Genomic DNA, 22596 nt, shown 5'->3' on the forward strand with positions numbered 1-22596 from the left:
ATGCAACCACTCATACACCATGATGTAACTATTAAAAAGCGTGATGAAAGTCAAGGTATAACCTTGTATTTCTATTAACTTTGGGAAACCTAAAGATATTTTTATATATGTCATTATTCAAGTGATTTAAAAACCCACTTGACAATTTTCCCTTTTCTAATTATACCCTTAAGACTCTAGTTTACATATTGGAAAATAAGTTTTCTAAAAGGACACTTTTATTTTGTTTCACAAATGTGACCAGAAAGGGTCATTATCAACTACTTGGGCACATATGTTACCCTTTATTCAACCAAAAAGGAATTCCTATTTTTTCCTTTTAAATGTAATATTTTCACTTTTTTTGTACTATATGCCATATATATTTCCGCAATCAAAAGAGCATAATGTATCTTTGACTGTCTTCCCAAAAAATAATTTTTATTCTTTTTTTAGGAGAAAAAGTTCCATTATTTGTCGCCTTTAATTGTGATTATATATTTCGAATGAAGCCATGTTTTTTTTCCATGGTTAAATACCCGAATAAGTGCATTTTCAATTCGTTCCCTTTACAAATAAATATTTCGTAGGGTTTTTTTCCCCAAGGGATTTAAAACATTAATTGAATTAATAGAGAGATGCATCTATTTGAAAGAATCGTGTTGCACTCAATTATAATTGAGATTTTGGTTCTAATGTGTTGTTTTTATGATATATATAGAAACTTAAAATATATACACGTTAATTCATTTCTCCTAATTAGTTTTAGGCCAAAAGATGCATTCCTTTCAATATAATTTTTTTGAATACACTATTGAAACATATATGTACAATGTACAAACTAGGGCAAGTGGTGTTAGGATTTACACCTAAAAAGGGTCCAAATAACCTCTTTATAGAAATATTGGATAATTTAATTCATAATACAAAAGTGATATTTTCCAAAAACATTCCATATTGTTAATGGTTTGATGAGCTACTTATTATAACGACATTTCACTGTAAATGATGTTATAACGTTTAATTAGATCAGCTACAATCGTCAGTGACAGGGGAAGGGGGGGGGGAAATATATTTTTAAAAAGATCGAAAATATAGATAATAGTCCATTGTATATATTTCATACCCTTATTTGAAGAAAATAAGGGTATGAAATAATGGTATGCTTATATTTATAAAGTAGAACAATGGATTGCGAGTTTTTCATTTTCTTGGTGTATGCTTTAGAGGGTTTTTGAGTTGAATCATCATATATATAGAACATTACATACCAACTTTTTTCTCTTAGTAATTCTTATAACTTAAAATTCACTGAAATCTCCTGATTTTTTTTAATATTAACTTTTAAAGGACTCTTAACTGTTATTTTAAGTAATTACCGACTACGCCATGAAGTGTTTATGATTGTAGTAATTATGTGTTAGCACTTTGGAATAATCTTTCACTTCTTGATTATAGCTCTTATTTATACTTTTAAATATACAAATTTAATATAAAAAAATAAATCAAAATGACAGAGTATAAATGTCATACCACTAACTAATTAAATTAACACTCAATTTCTCTACGATGTTATTTTTAGGAGGGGTCATCTTCGCATATTTTGAAAATATATTTGATCTAATGTTTTTTTAAATATATAAAAAATGCACATGATACGCGTATCATCAAAATTGATTACCTTATTTTTTCTTTTTGGTCTATAGAATGAGTTTATACAAAAACTATTTTAATATTAGGTTAAAAATTTCTTTCAAAATGTTTTTTTTTTTGCAAAACAAAGAAAAATCCTTTAATTTAATTTTTATTCACCTTCCAGCATGAAATTCAACTTTCTTTTAAATAAAAGTAGCCTTTCTTAGATTAATGAGTTTAGAGATTTACTCAATATTGTTCTACTTAAAAACAAGGGAAAATGTGTCTATCTATATGAATATATGAAAACAAATCGCAGTGTATAATGCTCCCTGATGTATATACTACCATATTTTGATCCAAGATATAACAATGTAGTCGTATTAATTAAATATTGTAGGTGTGTACATATGGCATTGAACCTGTATTCAGGGTGCACTTTATTAGGTGATCCATGAACAAAAATACTGTTTCTGTTTGATAACGTTATTGGTATCTTATTTATACCATAATCCATATGCATTATGTTAAGATTTGAATAAAATATAAAAGCTGGTTTTGTCTGTGAACGCTCTAAATATCAAAGTACTCAAGCATCATCCCAACACATTAAATATTAAATTTTTTTAACAAGCTCGTATAATTATTCTTTAATTCCTGGGGTAAGATTTTTATAAGTATTAAGTAGTTACGTGTGAGTTTGCTTATAAAAAATTGAGAGTAACACTAATGATTTTTTGCAGAGTTATCTTTTATATTATTTACCGTAAAATGTGTTGAATATCCCGTATACTGTATAAATATTGAAAAATATAAATACAATTTTATCGACATAGCAAATTTTAAAAAAAAACATTCTTTGGACAATACTTTATTTGAAAATATTAAATATTTTATTTATACTGAATAAAATCCACAAAAGTATTTTATAATTTTTTTTTCTTTACAGAATTGAATTATTTTATTTGAAATATAAATCAATTTATGAAATATTTACATATAAAATGCGCCTAATAAATTTCCAGTGTATTATTAAAAAAATAGGATAAATCTATATTACTTTATCTCTAGGTTTTTTTTTTGTTGCCACATTTTGAAATGATCTCAAATGTATTTTCGGTAACTAATTATTTCGGCTCTTTTTGATCAAAGTTTTCCAGAGAAAAAAGTATCACATTGTGTTTTTATTCTTAGAATGGTTGATTGATTATGCTTCTAAAATGGTCAAACAAACACATTCAACATCCAGTAATTATTTGCCACACAATCCTTGTTCTATACTTTATTGAGTATAAATCCTATAAAAACCTAATTTTCGTAACGTGAAAGTGATTTAATAGATTTAAAGCCTGAATAATAACAAATGAGCGATTAAAAATAAGTTATTAAATAATTTCAATCTTTCTCAAATCCATGTTTTAAGTTCTTGAATAGATCTCTACATTTATGGTCATCACAAATATAATCCTGAACAAAAATCAATGCAGAGGAATCCTTATTTTTTGAACATTTCAAAAGTACAATTTACAGTACCCTCAAAGGATTAATCAGTTAAAGTTACTGATAGAAATGAACGATAAATAATTAGTTTTAAACTAAAGATGTAATGTAGACCCAATTTTGATAAAAACAATTAATTTTGTTTTAGTGCAGATTGAAGTTATTTAATGAAATGGCGAAAAGAACTAGTTGTCTTGAGTAGATTTATATTCAATGTAGGATATTTTTAGTCAAGTTGTTGCTTTTTTATGACAGCATGACTTCATTTAATTATTTTCCTTCATGAATTTCATAATTTTGTCTTCCCTTTGCAGAATTAACATTCATAATGCTGTTAAAAAAGTAAATGGGGTATAAACATTCCTTATTTATAATCCCTTGTAAATAAATCGAGAGAGAGTTGTGTTCTCTAACAGACAAAAAAAAATTACAAATCCTTGGATGATAATATTATACTAAAAAATAACATATACGTATGTATTCTCAAAGAGGATGATGTCAAAATTCTACTGAGATGCACCATATTTTAAACAACAAGCAAACGACATATCAAAATGGTAAGCCTGACAAATTAAAGGAATGTTTTTGAGGAGAGGAGTTTAGTTTTCATAGCAAATAATTATATCAGCTACAATTACATAGCTGTAACTTTGGAGGGAAGGGAGAAGAAAATAAACATGATCATAGGCACGAATTACTCGAATGTCGATCCTCAATTATAGTTTGAGCACAACAAGTAGAATTATACATCTGCAACATTTACTAATATCAATTTTTCTTCTTTTATGAGCAAATACATATAAATGTTCAATCCGGTTTTGCATATGATTGCTTGTAGTAGAAAAGGAAGTTCACTCCTCAGAAGTTAAATAGTACAGATATCAGCCTCGAAACAAACAAAAATTACTCTTCAATTAGCAAAACTCCAAAAAAATGGCTCAGTTAAAAAAAAAGCTATTGGAAAAATAAGTTGAATCTCACTGCAAGTAAGGAGCACTATTGTTTGTTATTTACACTCACTAGTGGGAAAAAATTATCCTTTTGAAACATACTCGTATTTGGACAAATATGGAACTCCTGGCCTTCATTCCTCCCCGTTCTTTTATAGATTTAGTGCGGAGGAACCACATTTACAATAAAGTATCTACTAAGTATGAGATTTGTGTTTTTTAGTAGTGAAATTCACACATAAAAGTTTGCAGTTACATTCATTCTTATTATTATTATTTTTTGTTCAAACTACATATTCTATGCCTCAATAACTATGTGCATTATTTTATTGCATTTCTTATTTATATACTCATTGTGTATATGTAATCAGCATGAAACTGCATTGGGATTATACGATTAGTATTTCCAAACTTTTCTTCTTTTGCTTTTGTGTCTATACATGCAATAAAATTTTCTAAATCACACTATATGTATAATTCAACCAATTACTATTGTATATAGTGTAACAAAATAGATCGTCTATTGAAAATTATAAATCATACCAACTCCTAATTATCTCTTTATTACTATCAGTATCTTATCCACAATTTTTAAAATAAATTACATTAATATATTTCATAACATTAAACTCCTACATAGTATTTTATTCAATACCGTATTACATTATTGACTAGCAATGTTTTATCAAAAGCATAGTTATATATTTTTATTTATATATGATAGCCAAAATGTCTTTCTATAAATTGTATTCCTTTAAAAAACGTGCCATAAATATACTATATCCCATTACTTTGCTTCTTTATCAAAAATACAATATTAGGTAATATCCATGACGTATCAGCGTGAAACACAGGTATCGACAGCTGACAACAAAATACATAGGGATTTTTTTTGTTAGAGTGGAACACCATGTATTAAATCTATAGAACATTTGTTGTCAGATAATAATTTATTTAATTAGAATTAATCTATTCTATGTCGTCTGTCAAATGTAATACTTTTTGTTGAATTACTCTATTTTACTTTGTTAATTAATTTTGTTACTGTTAATTCACTGGTATATATTGTGGAAAAAAGTATTTAGTTTATATTTTGATGTTTAAAGTATTCAAAGGGAGGGGGGTATAATGATAAAATATACCTTTTAATTTTGAGGGTTGTAAAACGTTCGGGAAAAGTAATAGCCTTAGGATTTTAAGAAAAATAACTGACGGTTGAATTATTTTGAACATAAATCAATAAAACGTATAGGAGTCCTTTTTATATCTTGAAACCTTTTTGAAAACTTTTCTTCTCTAAAAAAAGACAGGAAAAAATACCTTACTTCAATTCGTTGTACAGAATTGCTCATTGCGTGTCCGTTTTAAACCAATCAACTTATGTAACACCAACAAGTTGCAAAAAACGTAGAAAATTGACCATTTTCAAAAGGAGACAAAATAAATGTTCATGATTTCTGATTATTATCGTGAAGAATTGAGTGTTTCTTTACATTAGGTAGAGCTTTCTTACAGATTAGATATTTTAATTTCTATAATTTAATCAAATGGGGATTCTGGATTACGCCTATTTCAACTCTTTTTCATACTAGCAACAGGAATGACCCATTTTTGAATTGATAATTTCTTCATTTGCGATTTGATTGCATACATATCTTTTAAGCTTGTTTTTATATCCTGATTAATTTGACGTAAGTCTAAAAAAAATGATAACTTAAAATTACGTAGTTTAAAATTATAACACAAACTTATACTTACATTTTTTGTTAATTAATTACTAAAAGATGCTTTCTGATTGTTCCATATGCTTGAATTTTACTTGTCAACCATTTCTTTGTTCTTTGATTCAAAAATTAATAAAGAGAGACAATCATAAGTTAAGGCCTCATAATTTAATAATTATGAAAAGTTGTTTCTCATATTCTACAAGTTTTGTTCGCCCGAGACTAAATGTTTGTAACTATCGTTACAAATATACATAGCTTCCAAATGAAAGTGAAAAAATATACATTTTATTCTTGTTTAATTTCTCTAAAAATTAATTAAATTTGTTTCAGAAATAACCCAGTAACGTAATTGGTAAAATGAAAATTTAAAAAGAGAGGAAAGTTAAACATTACAGTTTGCTTAATGAATAGTTTGAATTTATAAGAAACGTCTTATATATGTTAAATAAGACCATTACCTTAATTTATGCTATTACTATGACAACCTTTTGGTACATAATTAGAAATGGAATATTCTATTTGTCTTTTTTTCTAAATTAAAATTTAAAAAAAGGAAAATACTCTCATAAAACTTTCAATTAAATTTAAATAACTTTCTGAAATATATTTATTTATTATGGAAAAGACTCGTTTGAATTAAAAATATAAAATACATAAAATTGATTCTTCAAATGATTTAGTAAAATTTACATTAATTTAATTTAACAAAAAGGGATATTTTAAAAAAGGAAATGGGTTTTAAAATGCAAATAAAATAGGTAAGTTACTCATAAAAATAATCTGTTAGAGGTTTGTAATTATAGACACAATATATATTTGCTTTACAGCTTTTAAATGATAGAACAAAAAAACATATTTATGAGATACTAACAGAGAAATCGTCAGTTTTTGGGGAGCATTTGTCAACTCTTTTCTCTTTGCTATTAAAGTTTATAGTAGATAGCGTCATAATAGCTTGAAGAATAATTATTTATATAGGGTGAGGACCAAGTTCGTTAGGATATGTTTTAGATTATAAATTCAATATAAATATATTAATAAAATTACTTTTTGTTCGAAATAGCCACCCTTTGCTCGGATTACATGACGGAGACGAAGATGCACTTAAGCAGAAGGTAGAAGGACAGTTCCTTCAGAGATACCCGCCCATACCTAGATGTGGGCATGCCTCAGAGTGCATTTTGTTGAATTGTGCTTAGTACAAGCCCTTGATTGATGGATCACTTAGAAATGTGTATGTTTTTCGAGTCAGGGTTGAAGGGCCACGTATAATTTTTCCAAAGCGATTTAAATCTGATTTTCAGCAGTCCTAAAGACTTTTTACAGTGTGAGACGTTTCTTTGTCTTGACCAAAAATGTACGGGCATCATCATTTGTGTTCTGAAACCGGGAAGGACCTTTTCGACCAACATGGGCTTGAAGACGTGTTGATTGACTTTCATACCCTACTCAATGAAAATGAGGAACATGTTACTGGGCTCCTTCTGATACTTTGTGACGATGCTATGCTCCCAAGGGATGCTGTCAATAGTCTTGACTATAACACTTTAATTTTGGGCGTTGTGGAGCACCCCCTGATAATGCAAAAAGTGTGAAGTACTTATGAAAACAAAAATTTCAAAAGCTTTGAGGAAAATAATATGTGGCTCCCAAGCCGTGCTGACCTGAATCCCATGAACTTTTCTATGGGATCCATCCTTCAGACCAGTACTTGTACAATGCACCGCCCTACCAAGAAATTCAAATGTCAATGTACACTCAGGAAGAAACTGTCCGTTGTGCCTTGCTTAAGTGCCTCTTTGTCTCCACCAAATAATCCGGGCAAACAGTGGGCAAAAGGTTTTTTTTAAGTTTATTAATATTACAGTTTAATCATTTCAACAAAACTTTATACTAATTAATAAATTTATATTGAATTTAGAAACTAAAACCTAAACTTATTCCTAACCAAGTAAATTATTGCTTATGCATTCATTTTATAGAAAAATAGATTTATTAAAAATAGATGACCTTTGTTTCGTTAAATATTAATTAACTCATTTACAATATAGTTATAGAATTAAACAACTCCGTTAATATTGATTATAATTAAATGAAACTTGATGATATTATAGTAAAGTAATTTATTTAATTGAAAATTGTTTCAATCAGTAGTAATGTGCAATGATAAAAACACCAAAATAAATATATTAGTGAAATAGACGGTTTAATTGTGATTCAAAATTTAAGAGATTACAAAATCTTTTAAATACGAAATACGTAAATTTAACTTTTATACAGAATAATGAAACTATTGTATATTTCGAAGCACCCTCAATGTGAGTAACGTATATATATAAAATTGAAAAAATATCTTAGAATAGTGCAAAAAAAAGAAAATATTCAATAATATTGTATTATATTGAAATCTATGCTTATGACTCAATAAAGAAGTGCATTATTTAATAAGTAACCTCATAAAATGAAAAATCTATTTAAACATTTTTTCCTGTTGATTTTTTGTAAAGTCGGGGTTTTTTTAATTAACTCAATACACTTCGTACACAATAAAAATATTCATAAATGTAAAAAACAGCTTTAATAAATCAAAGCGTCCATAGGATGTTATTATTATTATTTTTTTTTTTTTGGGGGGGGGGAGCTTTGTTTAAGCAATTATTTTCAAAAATAAAATCAAACAATTAAATTTTGTAGAGCCAAATTTCAAAAATTCAATTTATAGCCAAAAAAATTGAAAAATTCAAAGTTGCAACTAAAAATTTAATTTTGTAGGAAAAAATTTCAAAAATCTACAGCTATTGACAAAAAATTTCCAAATTATATTTCGATTATAAAGTTTTTTGGTCAAAAAATTCACAAAAAATTTAATTTGTGGGAATTTTTTTTTTTAAATCACAGTTGCTTATAAAAAATTAAATATCAAATGTTAAATTTCCTTGGAAAAAAAATTCCCATATTAAATTTTCTATTAAAAAGTAGAAATACTGATAAAATTTAAAAAAAAGATTTGGATGATCATCAGAAATATGTATATCTCAATTATTGAGAAGGTTATATCTTCCAAAACCTATTATTATTACTATATATCATGTCGTAAAATCACTCATTCGCTTTCACTCCATTTAAAGATCATATTATTAGAATTAACATATATTATTTTTTTATGTATATAGGTAACTCTTGTGAAATGGAACGAGCCCTATCAAAAGCTGGCATCATGTGATAGCTCGGGTATAATATTCGTATGGATCAAATATGAGGGCCGTTGGTCTATTGAGCTCATCAATGACCGTAATACTCCAGTTATTTGTTTCTCTTGGTCCCATGATGGACGGATGGCGTTGATTTGTTATCAGGTTCTCTAGATATTTTATTATTATGAATGGGACAACTTTTGTAATCCTCGTGGGCATACATATGAAGTATAGAGTATATCTTGTTAACCTGTAAGATCAAATTTGTGTTCTCATTAATTATTCCACCCAAAAACTATATACCAAGGGGTGAAACGCGACTGTGGGCTTAAGTAGATTCATCGTAATGTAAAATCTTACATAGTCGCATTCCATGATACCACAGATGATGTCACTTGTTGCAACTTTTTTTGCCAATACAGAGTTCATCTTGACATTAATTCAATTAAAAGAGGGAATTAATGGATGTGGTGGCATTATTAATTATAGAGTAATATTCAAGTATAATCGAGACCCCTAGTGTAAAAAAAAGTTGTTGCGTATTTTACAAATATTGATCACGTGGTCTTTAAATAACCACCTACATTTCTCTTTTTTAAGAAATTCAAACATACTAGCAAATAAGAGAGCACTAGAGTTTATATGGTGATCATTGTCAGCAGATATGTTTAGGAATCAAAGTTATTAACACATATGTCTGGATATACTTTTTTATAAAGCTTGCGAGGATTACTATATTTTTCACAGCTCTATTTATTTTATGACACTTACTCCCAATATTTTATGGAAATTGAAACTTGAGTTTAAAGTTATGCTAATATATGTATAAGAAATACTCTAGCTGAAAAAAAATCCATTATTTTTCTGTCGCATAGAAATGAGTCATTTTACATACATAAATATATTTCTTTCAAACTCAATGCCTAATGATTGTATATTTTTATCTTCCATATTAATACCTATCTAGGACGGATTTGTATTGGTAGGATCCGTGACAGGGCAACGTTATTGGTCCACTCTACTACCTCCAGACATGAATATTGTCACAAGTGCGTCATGGACTCCAGATGATCAGCAAGTCTATTTGGGTACATCTCAAGGTGGTCTACTCATACTAGATATTGAAGGAAACACGGTGGCCAATATTGTTTTAAAGAGTGGTTTTCCCATCAGTGATCTTGTTTGGAGCTGTGAAAAGTTCAATATGGAGGAACAGCAGCAGAAAATGGCGGCAGAGAACAAATTAAGCGGAATGTTGAAAACGAATGGGAAATCCTTTGTGCTGGCTGTTTGTTTTAAAACTGGAGACATTTTTCTGATGCGGAGCTATGATGATGTTGTTTCTCAGGCAAGTGGGGGAAAGATGGGTGTTCTTACTTCTTTACTTATTAATTAATTAAAACATTTATTACTACACATCAAACAAAAATATACAATCAGTACAGGCAGATGTAAAAATAACTTTCACTCGTGCTGCCTTTGCAATAGCTTGTCAGACTAGGTATCCTACTGCAGACCATTCTGAACTTGTTTTAGTCATGGTACATTGTTCAACCAGCTCCCATATCAGAATTCATTCAGAAACTGGAGGCGGAATGCCCTTCTTTACTTCTCAAAATGAATTAGTAAAGGAATTTTTGATTATATTTTTTTTTGTATACAAAAAAACCTGAGAAAAAAACATTATCTTTATTTTATATAAATACACATACAGTAACGTGTATAAAGTGTACACTTTTAATGAGCTCTTATTCAATGAAATACAAGCATTCAATCATTAGAATGTAGGTATTCCATGTATGACCGTACCAGAGAGAAAGAAGTACATAGGGCTAAAGTATAGTAACATTTTCAGTATTCTGCAAATTATAGCAGACTGAAAACAAATACATATATAAAATAATAGAGTTGTTGGCCTATTTTTTTATTACGCCACAAGAAAAAGTTCGAGTTGAATATCATTTCCCTAGTCGAAATATCCAATTATTATTATTATGAATATACTCAAAATTGATCGTTATATCCATTCAAGTATGTTGAAACAAGTTTTATAATTTAAATCTACAAATGGTAAATAAAAATTTGAGTTAAATATGAAGATTAGAAAGAATGTCCTTCAATGTCAGAGCCTGTCCAAATAGTAATAGAGTAGGATACGAAAATAGTAAATACTATTTTATAAATACACATATACATATACACAAAATGAATTTACAAATAGTGAATTTAAACCAAAATTATTAAACCCTCACATTGAAGCTTTCTACACTGCCGACTTTGCAGGGAGAGTATACTTGTCTAAATTATCAAAGTAAGGGTCTTTCAGTGCTTGTCTTCCTGTTATCCATTCAGCTGGATCATGGTGTAGCATTTCCTCAAGTAAATCTTACCCTTCAGTTTCTAAATTATTTATATGAGAAGTAAGATTATTTTCTTATCAAGAAGGAAACGTAGCATTGAAACCTGAAAGTATAGTAACGGCGCCCATATGTGATTTATTGGAGTTGTTTAATTAAATGAGAAGATTGAGTTTTGTCCCACATTTTCTAATGTCTGCATATCCTGGGAGTATTTGGGTGTAAGAAAGTTGTGAATCGCCTCTAAATAATTATCATTTCACCCGCCCCGAATAATTACTTTTATAACCTTGAAAGCGTGTTATTTTAATCGATTTTCATATTGATAAAGAAAAAGTTTACTCATTGTGAGATCATTAATTACACGTTATAGTTGAATCAATAGTATCATAATTCTTTGAGTAAAAAAAGTATAAACTTATAATTATTTTTTATATTAGCTTAAGTATTATAATGTCCCAATTTTTGGAGAATATACATATTATATTGATACTCTCTTGTGTATTTGATAAAAAAAGTTATCCTTGAAAAGTTTTAGACTTCAAAGGTTGTTAGGCGTTCACTCAATTCTAAGTTGAATTCTTTTCTTTTTTTTATGACCAAAAATTTACTTGAATTTCAGGTTATTCATACGGGTTTATCTCAAAGTGTAGTAGACTGGTCAAATAGTGGGGAACTATTGGCTGTTGCTGGGAAATACAAAGAATATCCTTGCCGAGAAGATCATAGCTTTATATTTGTTAATTTCCTCCACTTTTACAACGATGAAGGAGAATTGATTTATCGAATTCGTGTTCCATATGACAAAGTAAGTGACTTACTTTGTTTGTAAAAATCCAATATCTGATCTTCAAATCTTTTGTAGTGTCCCGTCACCTCAATGACCTGGGGCCACAACGACAAACGATTATTTTTGGCGACAGGAAATCAAATTCACGTTGCCTGGATATCACCAAATATAGCTTCGCTGCAATTGCTTTGTCGTCTGAAAATTCATTCTACTATCACACACGTAAATGATGTGGATCTATTACCACTTCCATGCCGACTTAGGGCTCTTTTAGGAATTTTATTCACTCAGACTATCAAGGTAAATGCATATTTCATGAGCATATTTGAACCATTGTTTTATTTCTTACTTTCAGTGTTATCTGCCAGATCCAATGGATTTAAGAAACTTTGTTATCACTCCTCCCCCAGTAGATGGGCATGGCGTTCGATTTTACTGCACAATTATTCGTCATAGCAGCCGTGAAGAAGGAGCGAATTCTAGTTACACTCTGTTTTTAGAACACATGGGTGGATTTCTACCTCTTCTGAAAGGGAAAAAAATCAGCAAAATACGTCCTGACTTTATCATATTTGATCCTCATTTAAATAAGGAGCTATCTGAAACATGGAAAAATATTTCACAGTCTCATTATCTCAAGAGTCGAGACGATCGAAGTTCATCTCCCTCATCGGCTTCCTCAGGCTCAGTGCTTAACAATGAATCTGAAGACGAGGCTGGCTCAATAACTACTCCACGCAGTAGACGAAGAAATCGTAGAAGGTAGAGTAATAAAAAAGAGGATAGTATTTTAATTTGACATTAAATATATATGTTCTTACACAGGCGTGAGCCAACTCCTAGGTATTTTGGATATGTTGGAAATCATGAAATGGACTATGCAAATATCCTACCAGAAACAAGTCAAATTGCAGAAGTAGTCTCTAATTTTTGGGGAACAAAGTTTAAACTCATTGGTCGACATCCCAAGTTAATTCCCTTAAGTCTAGGCCAGGTAATTTATGACTCCTTGACTTGTTAGTTTTAATATTACACTGAAGATAATTTTGTTTTGACAGATTATGTATAAAGCAAGTTTATTGCATTTACAACCAAGACAAATGCGACTAGAGCTCGTAGATCTGAAAGATAATGCCACAACCCAGCTTTCATCTTCTTCGAGAGACAATTCATATATAGGCTTTTCCGAAGATGACTACGATGACTATGATGACGATGAAGAAGATACGGGTAAGAAACAAGACCCGGAAATATATTCCAACTAAAAGACTATATTCCCTCTCTTTTTATTTTAGTTAAAATGACTGATGATATTCTAACAGCCTCAATAAGAGAAAAAGTTGCTCCTGTAGCTCCGTTACCTTCTCGCCTATCATTTTGTGCTCACGGTTCCCCTTCTCACCCAGTATCTCACCATGGTGGAGAATCAAATACCGTTTCTGCTATTGTTGAATCCTCAGAATTAGCAGAAAACTATCCTCCTTCCCCAACAGCACCCTCATCCAAATTACTATGTGACGGAGCTGTTCCTCAATCTGTCAAGAGAACAGTTATTGTCCCATCGTCTGTAGGTCAAATATTCAGAGGCAACGAAGTCACTCTTGTTGATTGTCAAGCTGTGAACCATTCAATTCAGAATAATCGTAAGATGTCCACGTCTCCAATCAAAGCCACAAGAGGATCATTAAGGATATCTGTTAGTTGTGATAATTACTTAAGTGAAGGAGTACGTTGGGCAGCGAAAGCAGAGGATGTGATGACGCCAAATGAACCAGAGCTTCCAAAAGGATTGGGAATTTCTTCTCCAATTGAAACTAGGCCACATTTACCACTTAGTTGTAGTGCTAACCAATTAGATTCTATAGTTGACATTCTGGGTGCTCCAACTGAGATATTGTTACAAAGAGATATTAGCAAAAGACTATTTTTATTAGGAGACAAATCTAAAAAACGAATTCGAGGCAGACCTCCAACTAGGAGTCGCAGCTGTGATGAACAGGACTCACATCATCATCACCATAAAAGTAGACATTATTGTCTCTCCGGGCATCAGAACCGACCTTGTCGATCATGTCGAATAAGAGATGCAGAATTAAATAGGGAAATTTTCGATATTCCTACTCCTCCTCAAGTGCCGGAAGAAGAGGAGGAGGATGAGCTCAGGGATCATGAACTTTGTTGCTATGAGTCTGAGCCACCTCACAAGGGATCCTCTAAGAAGTGGCGTGAGACTTGCAAAATCGATGCTGTCTTGCATCTATTAGAAAAAGCACGTAATGTCCTCACACGTAATAAAAATGAGAGTAGCAAAAAAGAAGCAATTGATTCATGTCCAAAGAGCCCTGTGCACACGAGGAAAAACTTGAGTGTTCCTCATGCACATTTGCCTCAATTATCTATATCATCACCCTCAACACCCCTCCCATCCCGAAGAAACAACAACAAGCAAAATCCGTCATTCTCACCTATCAGGTATGACTTTGGTATCCGTCTCTTCATAGTATAAAATATGTATAGGAATCACTAGAGCTGTGTAAAATATGACCTTTATATATGTTTTTAAAAGACAAAACCAAATAATTACATTGTTACTCTGACAATTTGAAACATGTATAGGAAAAGGGCTGTTTCACGATGTCTTATTAGATAAGATGCAAGAAACTATGAGAGGAAGAAAACAAGCACAAATCTCACTCTGTAAATTAATCCGATGTCAATTTTCAATTCCAATATGTAATTACCCTTAAAAGTCCCTGGTAAATCATCACATTTTCAGACTTTCACGTACTCATGGTGACTTATACATAGATGTTCTCTGAGGAAAAATTAAATCCTCATGATGTTAAGAGCAGAGGAAAATAAAAAAACCTGAACGTTTTACTACAAAAATAAAATTTATCATGCGGTTTAGGTCATATTTTATACAATTCTAGTCATAAAACTATTAAATTTTTGCATAATGAATTTTATAAAAAGTCCTGTCTAAATCTCGTTCTTGTGAATGAAAATATCACACTAATTTTACAGAAAAAGAATGTCGTATTCTTTGGAAAATTTATGGAGCAGGTCAAGTAGTACAAATTCTTCGGGGTAATTCAGATATAATTAATTGATTTTTTAGGTCTTGAGATGCACAACTCTTGAATGAGTTATTCTTCATTTTTATCACTCTTTAATATAATTTGATTACTGCGCAACTTTTATCATCATTCTTTATTTATTTGCTTTTGTGTTCATTATTGAAAAAAAAAAAAAAAAAATCACCAACTCACTTGAAGGACAATCCCTATTTGGTTTTCCAAAGTAACTTTTCTTCTATTCACTTACTTAATTCTACATTTTTGCTTTCAAGCTTTGCCATTCTTTCTGTGATATAATTCCTTATTCTACTGCTGTTTATTTATTTTTGTAGATCCATTCTCAATTCACCATTAATGAAAAGAAAAAATAGATCCAACAATGGAGGACGGAATCATTCAGGAAACTCTACAATTACTGACTCATCCGAAGATGAATTTGGCGAGGAAAAAAATGCTAATCCCGTTGAAAATTATTCAGGAGGCTACAGGAACCTTGAAACTTTTCAAAAAAATAAGCTTAAACAAAAAGTACATATATGTATTCTAATTGAAACTTAAAATAAGAGAAAAAATTAATTTAATTACAAAAAGCTGGAGCCAATGAAAATACAATTTTGTAGTTTTATATTAGGAAATTATTCGACTCTTGCCAAACTTTTATTAAAAATATATCCTTTAACACTCTTATATTCTGTCACAAAAGTATTGAAAATACTTTTTTCAGTTTGGTTAATATGTCTGATGTTTTAAATATGCAGAAATTATTATAAAATGTTGGCAAACAAATGTAGTTTTGTCTATGATAATTAAACAATATTATTATTATTTTCCTCCATAGATAAAACGTTTTCACTATCTGAATTTCAACAACTCCTCTAGTACAAATACAAACAATGACTTGAATAATGCACAAGAAAGCTTCAAAAGAGATCGTACACCATCAAACACACCGGACTGTAGTCCTTTTCTGAGTCGCAAATTCCCGGGAAGAGGTGACGTATCTGAAGCTGAAGAAATTAACCGACAACACAAGAGACTGAAAAAATTAGTACTCCACAATAAATCCCCCATGTGGAATGATTTTAGCCAAGTATATCAATTAGACTTTGGTGGCCGAGTGACACAAGAATCTGCGAAGAATTTTCAAATTGAATATAAAGGGAAACAAGTGAGTTGCTACCTATAAATGTATATTTATATACCGTGATCTTAGGCCAGACCCCACTGAAATTAGAACAAGGTTAGGGCAAAGAAAAGAGATTTATTTAGCCTGTCTATTTTTCTCTTTATAGTGGTGTATTAGTTTTGAAAATGTAATACATAAAAAGTAAAAAAATAACACTTAAATTTGTTTTTCCATTGATTCGTTTTTTTATTAACGGTATATTTAGGTTTTTCATTATTCTTTCAAGTTATATTCATATAAAAACATTGGGCCGGCCTAAAATCATGTCAGTCCTCCTTGGGCTGAGGAGAAGTTCAACTTAAAACCACGTGGGCTTGAATAACATCCTAAGAATGCATAAATGACCTTACAGGGATTTAGTAGACTCACATTTAAAATAATAACGAGTAATTGTTTCTTAAAAGCAAATATCAGTTCAAAAACATGGTTGAACATTTTTTTTCTATAAAAAGAATCCCTTCATTAATATGGAGGAAAAAATAGTTCCAATTCAAAATATTAAAAAAAATAGATCCAAAAAGTACTGAATTTGATAAAATTGACATTTAATTCGGGTTTTAAGAGGGAGAATGTTGTTTTAACAAAAAACAACATTAATTTACATTTATTTATAATTATATAAAAATAATTCCATGGTTTATTAATGACCCCTAAGATAGTTTGTGGATGTGTAATTAGTAATGGATTTCATTTACCTCTTTAGGTTATGCAATTTGGTCGAATTGATGGCAACGCTTATACACTGGACTTCCAATATCCTTTTTCTGCTCTTCAGGCTTTTGCAGTTGCTTTAGCAAATGTTACTCAGAGGCTTAAATAAATAAACAAATATCTTTTTCCTCTTTGATTCAAAGTTTATATTTTCTTTTTTCATGTTTAGCTATCAACCAAGTTGAATTCATTTCTTTTATAATATAGGGAATACAATAATATTATTTAATTAATATTCCATTTCTTTTTTATTTTGTAAATTCAATCTAAATAATAAAGGCTATAAAATAGTCCAAAAAATAAACTAATAAATTTATTGAAATAATAAATTAAATACTTATTGTTGTCTATTATTAATTCATCATGACTTTTTTTTTTGTTTTTCTTTAGTAGGTTTCTAATGATTCATACTTAAAGTGTAGAAGACTATGGAAACCATCAAAATTTATTAAAAATATAAAAAAGACGCACTTTTTTTTTCGTCAGAAAATGTAATTTTACGAAATATTCCTTTAAAAAAATTAAATAACATGAAATATGAATACTATTGTTGAGTTGTACTAGTTTTTCACCACATCATACTATTTCTATCTATATTTTCATTGGAAACTGTGTAAGCAGAAATTTGACATTAAACAAAGTTTAGCAATAACTTTAACAGGTAATGCAAAGCAACACAAATAATATATTTATTACTAGAAAAGGTTTACCAAGTTTCACTAAGGAGGGAGCAGAAACCCCCCAAAAACTATATAGAATAATGTCATCCAAAAATTAACACTCTATACGTCATCGAAAATAAATTGTTCTGTATTTTGAAATTTTTTGTATAAATTGCATCGTTTTGTGCCGTTTCTTGAAAGTTATTCAGAAAATGAAAGATATTTAAGTTTAATATCAATTTTTGTTTGTCAAATTTATATCCAAATTAATTTTCAAACAAATTATTATTAACTTTATAGTATCTACGAATCCAATATTCCATTGAAAATTTTTTTTTTCCATCTCAAAAATAAAATGTCTAATTTTCATGATTTCTTTTTTTGAACATAACTTTTTTGATTTTGAATAAATTTAGAAAACTTGTCCTTTTGTATAGTAGTTGAGACAATTTATTTCAATATTCAGCTGACGTATTCTAATATTTGAAGATAGAAAGAGAATGTATGACGTGCAAGTAAACTTATACAATGTACTCCGAATGTCATTCTATAAACTTATTTCTTCGATAGTTTTTCAAAAAGTACTCCAAATCGACTTAAACCTTAGTACTATAACAGTATTCAAGTTTTTCTCTTCTTGGGAATTATACAGGCGAATCTTATCTGATACATGGTTTATTATAAATTTGTGATCAAATGTTAAATACAATTTGAATTTCAAAATTGGATATACTCCAGTGTGTTTAGTATTTCTTTTAATACTTGGTACTTTGGTCGAGCAAAAATAAAATTCTGTGATATGATTTCCTGGCTTTCTCAAACAATTTCAGCTTTTGGTAAAAATTAAGGACATTTCTTTGATTCGATCTTAACTTTTTTAGGGTATCCAAAATCTCTGAACAACCTAGTCATTTTCTTATATGTAATACTCACTAGGTACTATGAATACATTAATAATAATAAGAACAATTACACATCATCTCCCCTTTTAAATAGATTTAAAATACAAATAACTATTTGAATATATTAAAAGGAAGACTTTGTCTTGGCTTTTTCGGTGATTTAGATAGATCTTAAATTAGTTCTATTTGTGTACAATCTCGCTTTATATGAACTGCATTTCTTCGCTTTCTGGACCCGTCTTCCATTTTAATAATATATAGGAATTTCCATGCCTATGCTTGGACATAATGACGGCCTATTGTTTCCATTTCTTTGATTTTTTCATCTTGCAAACATACTCTCCCTCCTTTTTGAAAGCAATTTGCTGTTTATATTAAGGATTCTTGTACATTGGTAATTTGCCACTTATTTTTCTTCTGGGCATACGCTCAGCTGGAGAATCACTTTCTGCCTTTAGGGTATTCTGAACCCACGGTTAGGGCTTTTTTTAAATTTGGCATAATTATAATCTACTTCTTCCATTATATGTTTAATATTTTAACAAATGATTCGCCATGTACATTTGACTCAGCTTTGCAAAGAAATTAAATTTTGTGGATAAAGCCTTTAAAATTAGAGAATTATTTAATTATTATTTACTTTTGAATTGAGGGCCACCATCACTTCGTACATATTTTGGAAGCCCAAAGCCATAAAAGCAATGGAGTAGAATATTAGTAACCTATGTTATCGCAGTCTTTTTCATTAGTTCAACCCAAGGAAATCCTGTAAATATATAGATCAGCAATAAAAAGTACTTACTATCTAAGTGAATAAGTCGAGGGATACTTTTTCCATAAGTTGACATGCAATCGCTTTTGTCGTGTATTTTAATTAAATGACTGGTAAATCTAAACCCGTGTTTACCTGATGTATTAATGCAATACTTTTAGTAATCTACCTTTCATTGTTTTACCTTTTTGTGTCTGCACACGTTTGCGTTAAAACTAGTGTCTTGTAGAGCTCAAGAAAGATTATAGTCGCATTTTATCTTTATTCCTTGCCTTGTGTCTCCTTTACTCCAATCTGCCACCTCATCTAGGCGACGAGACATTAATAGTAATATTATTCTAATTAAGTTATAATACAACACAGTTTTATTATGAACTGCCCATTTTGGTATTTGCATATGTTTCCCAAGGATGAATCATTTTGAAAAACTTTGGGCCTCCCCAAAATTAGTAACCTTCAAAATATTTTTGCCTTTCAAACTTCATTTGATCTCCTCTGACTATAAAATTGTTTCTGAATACCAATAGATTTCGTCGTAAAAACTCTAATATATAGTCCAAAAATAATGAAAAAGATGTCATTCAATCCCAGTTTTCGAATCTTTCTCTTTTTATTACTATAAATCAACTTATACTGTTTGATCCAAAGCGTATCTTGGATCCTGAAGGAAAAGGATTTTTTTAATGACATAAAGGGCTTTGAGATTATTGATACAGAGTATTTTCCTAGAATGATTTTATATGAAGCTTGATCGAGCTCGTTTATCCAAGGAAATTCAGACCTGTATTGATAAATTATGACCAAGTTTAAGGCCGTCAAGAGCAACAACAGTTATATCTGCAAGTAACTTTTTTATTAGGAGAGATTTTGTAGTCTGTAATTTTAACGTTCTGAGAAAAATCATAATAAAATTCACCTTCATGAGGATGGATCACCAAAAAAGGTCCGTTGTGATGGAACTCCATTGCACAGGACACTCAGCGCCTGACATCATCAGACTCCAGATGAACCCAAAAAACACTTATTACGACATCATCAAAAGGTACAAAAACACAGTTATGTCCAGAAGGTCCAAGCAAAGTCCAAGTGTAACAGAAAGAGGTCTCCCAGGTTCCTGGCCGGGCTCAAGAGGTACATCACAGTTGATCCAGGTAAATGTCCATTCTTGCTAAAAACTGCTCCATGCACTATAGTAATATCTCCAAGGACATCAATGAGAACTTAGACTATAGGAGTCACGTCCTAAGGGTGAACCATTTGTTAAGAGATTCAATTGTGCTCTTCAGAGGGCTAGGTGTAAGAAAATCCTGTGTTTCTTCAAAAACACTGGAGGATATTTACGATTATTCTCATATGTGAAGATATTCACTGTTGACAAGAAGAGAAACAGTCAGAATGACTAATGAAAATGTGAAAAACCTTCTGAAGTCTTTATGGTCTTCTAGACGAAGATTTCAGCCACCACATCTTAGGCTCAATTGCTGGCGAGGGTCACTTCATGGGACTCAACTTAGTCAAGCCCATGCAGAAGGTGAACAAAGAGGTCTACTTGGACGTGCTCAAGGACATGGTCAAGCCCTGGACGGACAAAGTGGTTGCAAGCAGAAGGTACACCGTCCAGCTGGACTCCACCCCCGCCCATAAGGACAAGATTGGATAGGAATGGATGAAGGACAATGTGCCTTACATAGTAAGGCATGTGATCCTCTTTATAAAAGGACAATATCCCTGAACATCAAGTTCAAGGCTGGAAGAGTATGCCTAGGATATCCAAAAAAAAAGTAAATAAATTCAATAGAACAATGGTTGGATGCAGGTCTATATACCAGGAGAACAATCCAATTAACCAAACTGCCAAGATATTTTTTTACACTACATACGAATACAATACATTACACGCTTCATAGAACTCAATCTTTTCTTTTCTATTCTATTTTCTCTCTTTTACTTGGAATTCTTTATGTAGTTATCCTCGCTAGCCTTATCTTCCTTGCTGTTTATTAATTAATTTGATAATTATTCAACACTAGCAGTAGTGCCCAGCAATGCCCGGAATAATTAGGGGTTCGCTAAAAGTCAAAATTTTCTTGAATGATATAGAAGATAACTCCCCAAAAAATCATCAGTGTTACTTTCCATTTTTCATGAGTACTACTTAATACATATATACAATAAGGTTTTTGTCTCCTAGAATGAAATAATGAGTATTTTAGTCTTTAGCAGTTTTCACTATGAACAACCAAAGACAAAATTTAATATCCCTATATTTAAAATGTAGAGAAAGTGCAATTGAATTGAAATAATATACAAAAGAGACGTATAACAAAAAAAAAAATAGAAACAGAAACATACTCTTTTATGAGTCGTCCAAACCCCTAAATCCCAATTACTATTAGTTGTTCATCTTTCAAAGCAAAGAAGATACAAATTGATTTCGTCGTCCTCATCAATAAAAGAAGGTAACTTCGCGACTTTAATCACGATTTTTTGAGATTCCTCATACAGTTTAAATTGAACTTCTACCCTTTCCTTTGAGTTTCCGTAATTTCAAATTTATAACATTCAGCTACCAACTTTACCATTTTGATATAACAATGACGGAATAAAAGTACTTGAGATTATATATTCCCGGCTGAGGCTCCAATAAATAATACGGTATTACTTAATTCTTCAATTATACATGACAACCCAATTCCATTAATAAATTCACTTACGTAGTGTACTCAATTTATCTATATTCGTTATTAAGCCCCAGTTCTTATATTCTTAGCATATATTTGAACCTCAGTCCCACTCCATATCGTATTTTGTCAATAACAGCATCTTAGAATTAATAATAACTAAATTAGATTCAATAAACTCAATTAAATGAAAAAATAGAGTCATTTAACTGAAATTATGTTGGGACTGCAATTTTGAAATATTCAAGTCTACAAATCAGAACAATGTAGAAACTCAGATTTAGACTACGTTCATTCACTGAAATTATAGTATACTTACATATAAATTGGAATTTAAGTCCCACTAAACAAGAACAATCAAAAGAATGGTCATCTAATTTGCCATTTTAAAGAATTTTTCACTTAATTTTTACGGTACTGTATTTTACATAATATTATGTAAATAAGATAATTTCAATTTACTATGAACT

The 22596-nt window shown here is 30.2% G+C and overlaps 1 protein-coding gene across 4 annotated transcripts in view; it reads left to right on the forward strand.

Moving 5' to 3' along the window:
* Positions 1-17443, forward strand: part of Tusp (WD40 superfamily protein Tusp) — a 78915-nt gene extending 61472 nt beyond the window's left edge. For 2 of the 4 annotated variants that reach the window (XM_071886736.1, XM_071886737.1), the window contains 12 exons: positions 8965-9147; positions 9953-10333; positions 11965-12150; positions 12208-12432; positions 12488-12894; positions 12958-13126; positions 13191-13362; positions 13428-14604; positions 15160-15222; positions 15545-15740; positions 16051-16380; positions 17102-17443. In XM_071886736.1, the coding sequence (XP_071742837.1) occupies positions 8965-9147; positions 9953-10333; positions 11965-12150; positions 12208-12432; positions 12488-12894; positions 12958-13126; positions 13191-13362; positions 13428-14604; positions 15160-15222; positions 15545-15740; positions 16051-16380; positions 17102-17218 (3606 nt within the window). In that variant the 3' untranslated portion in view covers positions 17219-17443. The remainder of the gene's footprint in view (positions 1-8964; positions 9148-9952; positions 10334-11964; positions 12151-12207; positions 12433-12487; positions 12895-12957; positions 13127-13190; positions 13363-13427; positions 14605-15159; positions 15223-15544; positions 15741-16050; positions 16381-17101) is intronic. The other 2 variants (XM_071886738.1, XM_071886739.1) reach the window with 1 other exon arrangement.
* Positions 17444-22596: the final 5153 nt, after the last annotated feature.

The sequence above is a fragment of the Lepeophtheirus salmonis genome, chromosome 2 (genome assembly GCF_016086655.4).
Source record: "Lepeophtheirus salmonis chromosome 2, UVic_Lsal_1.4, whole genome shotgun sequence".
NCBI lineage: Eukaryota > Metazoa > Arthropoda > Copepoda > Siphonostomatoida > Caligidae > Lepeophtheirus > Lepeophtheirus salmonis.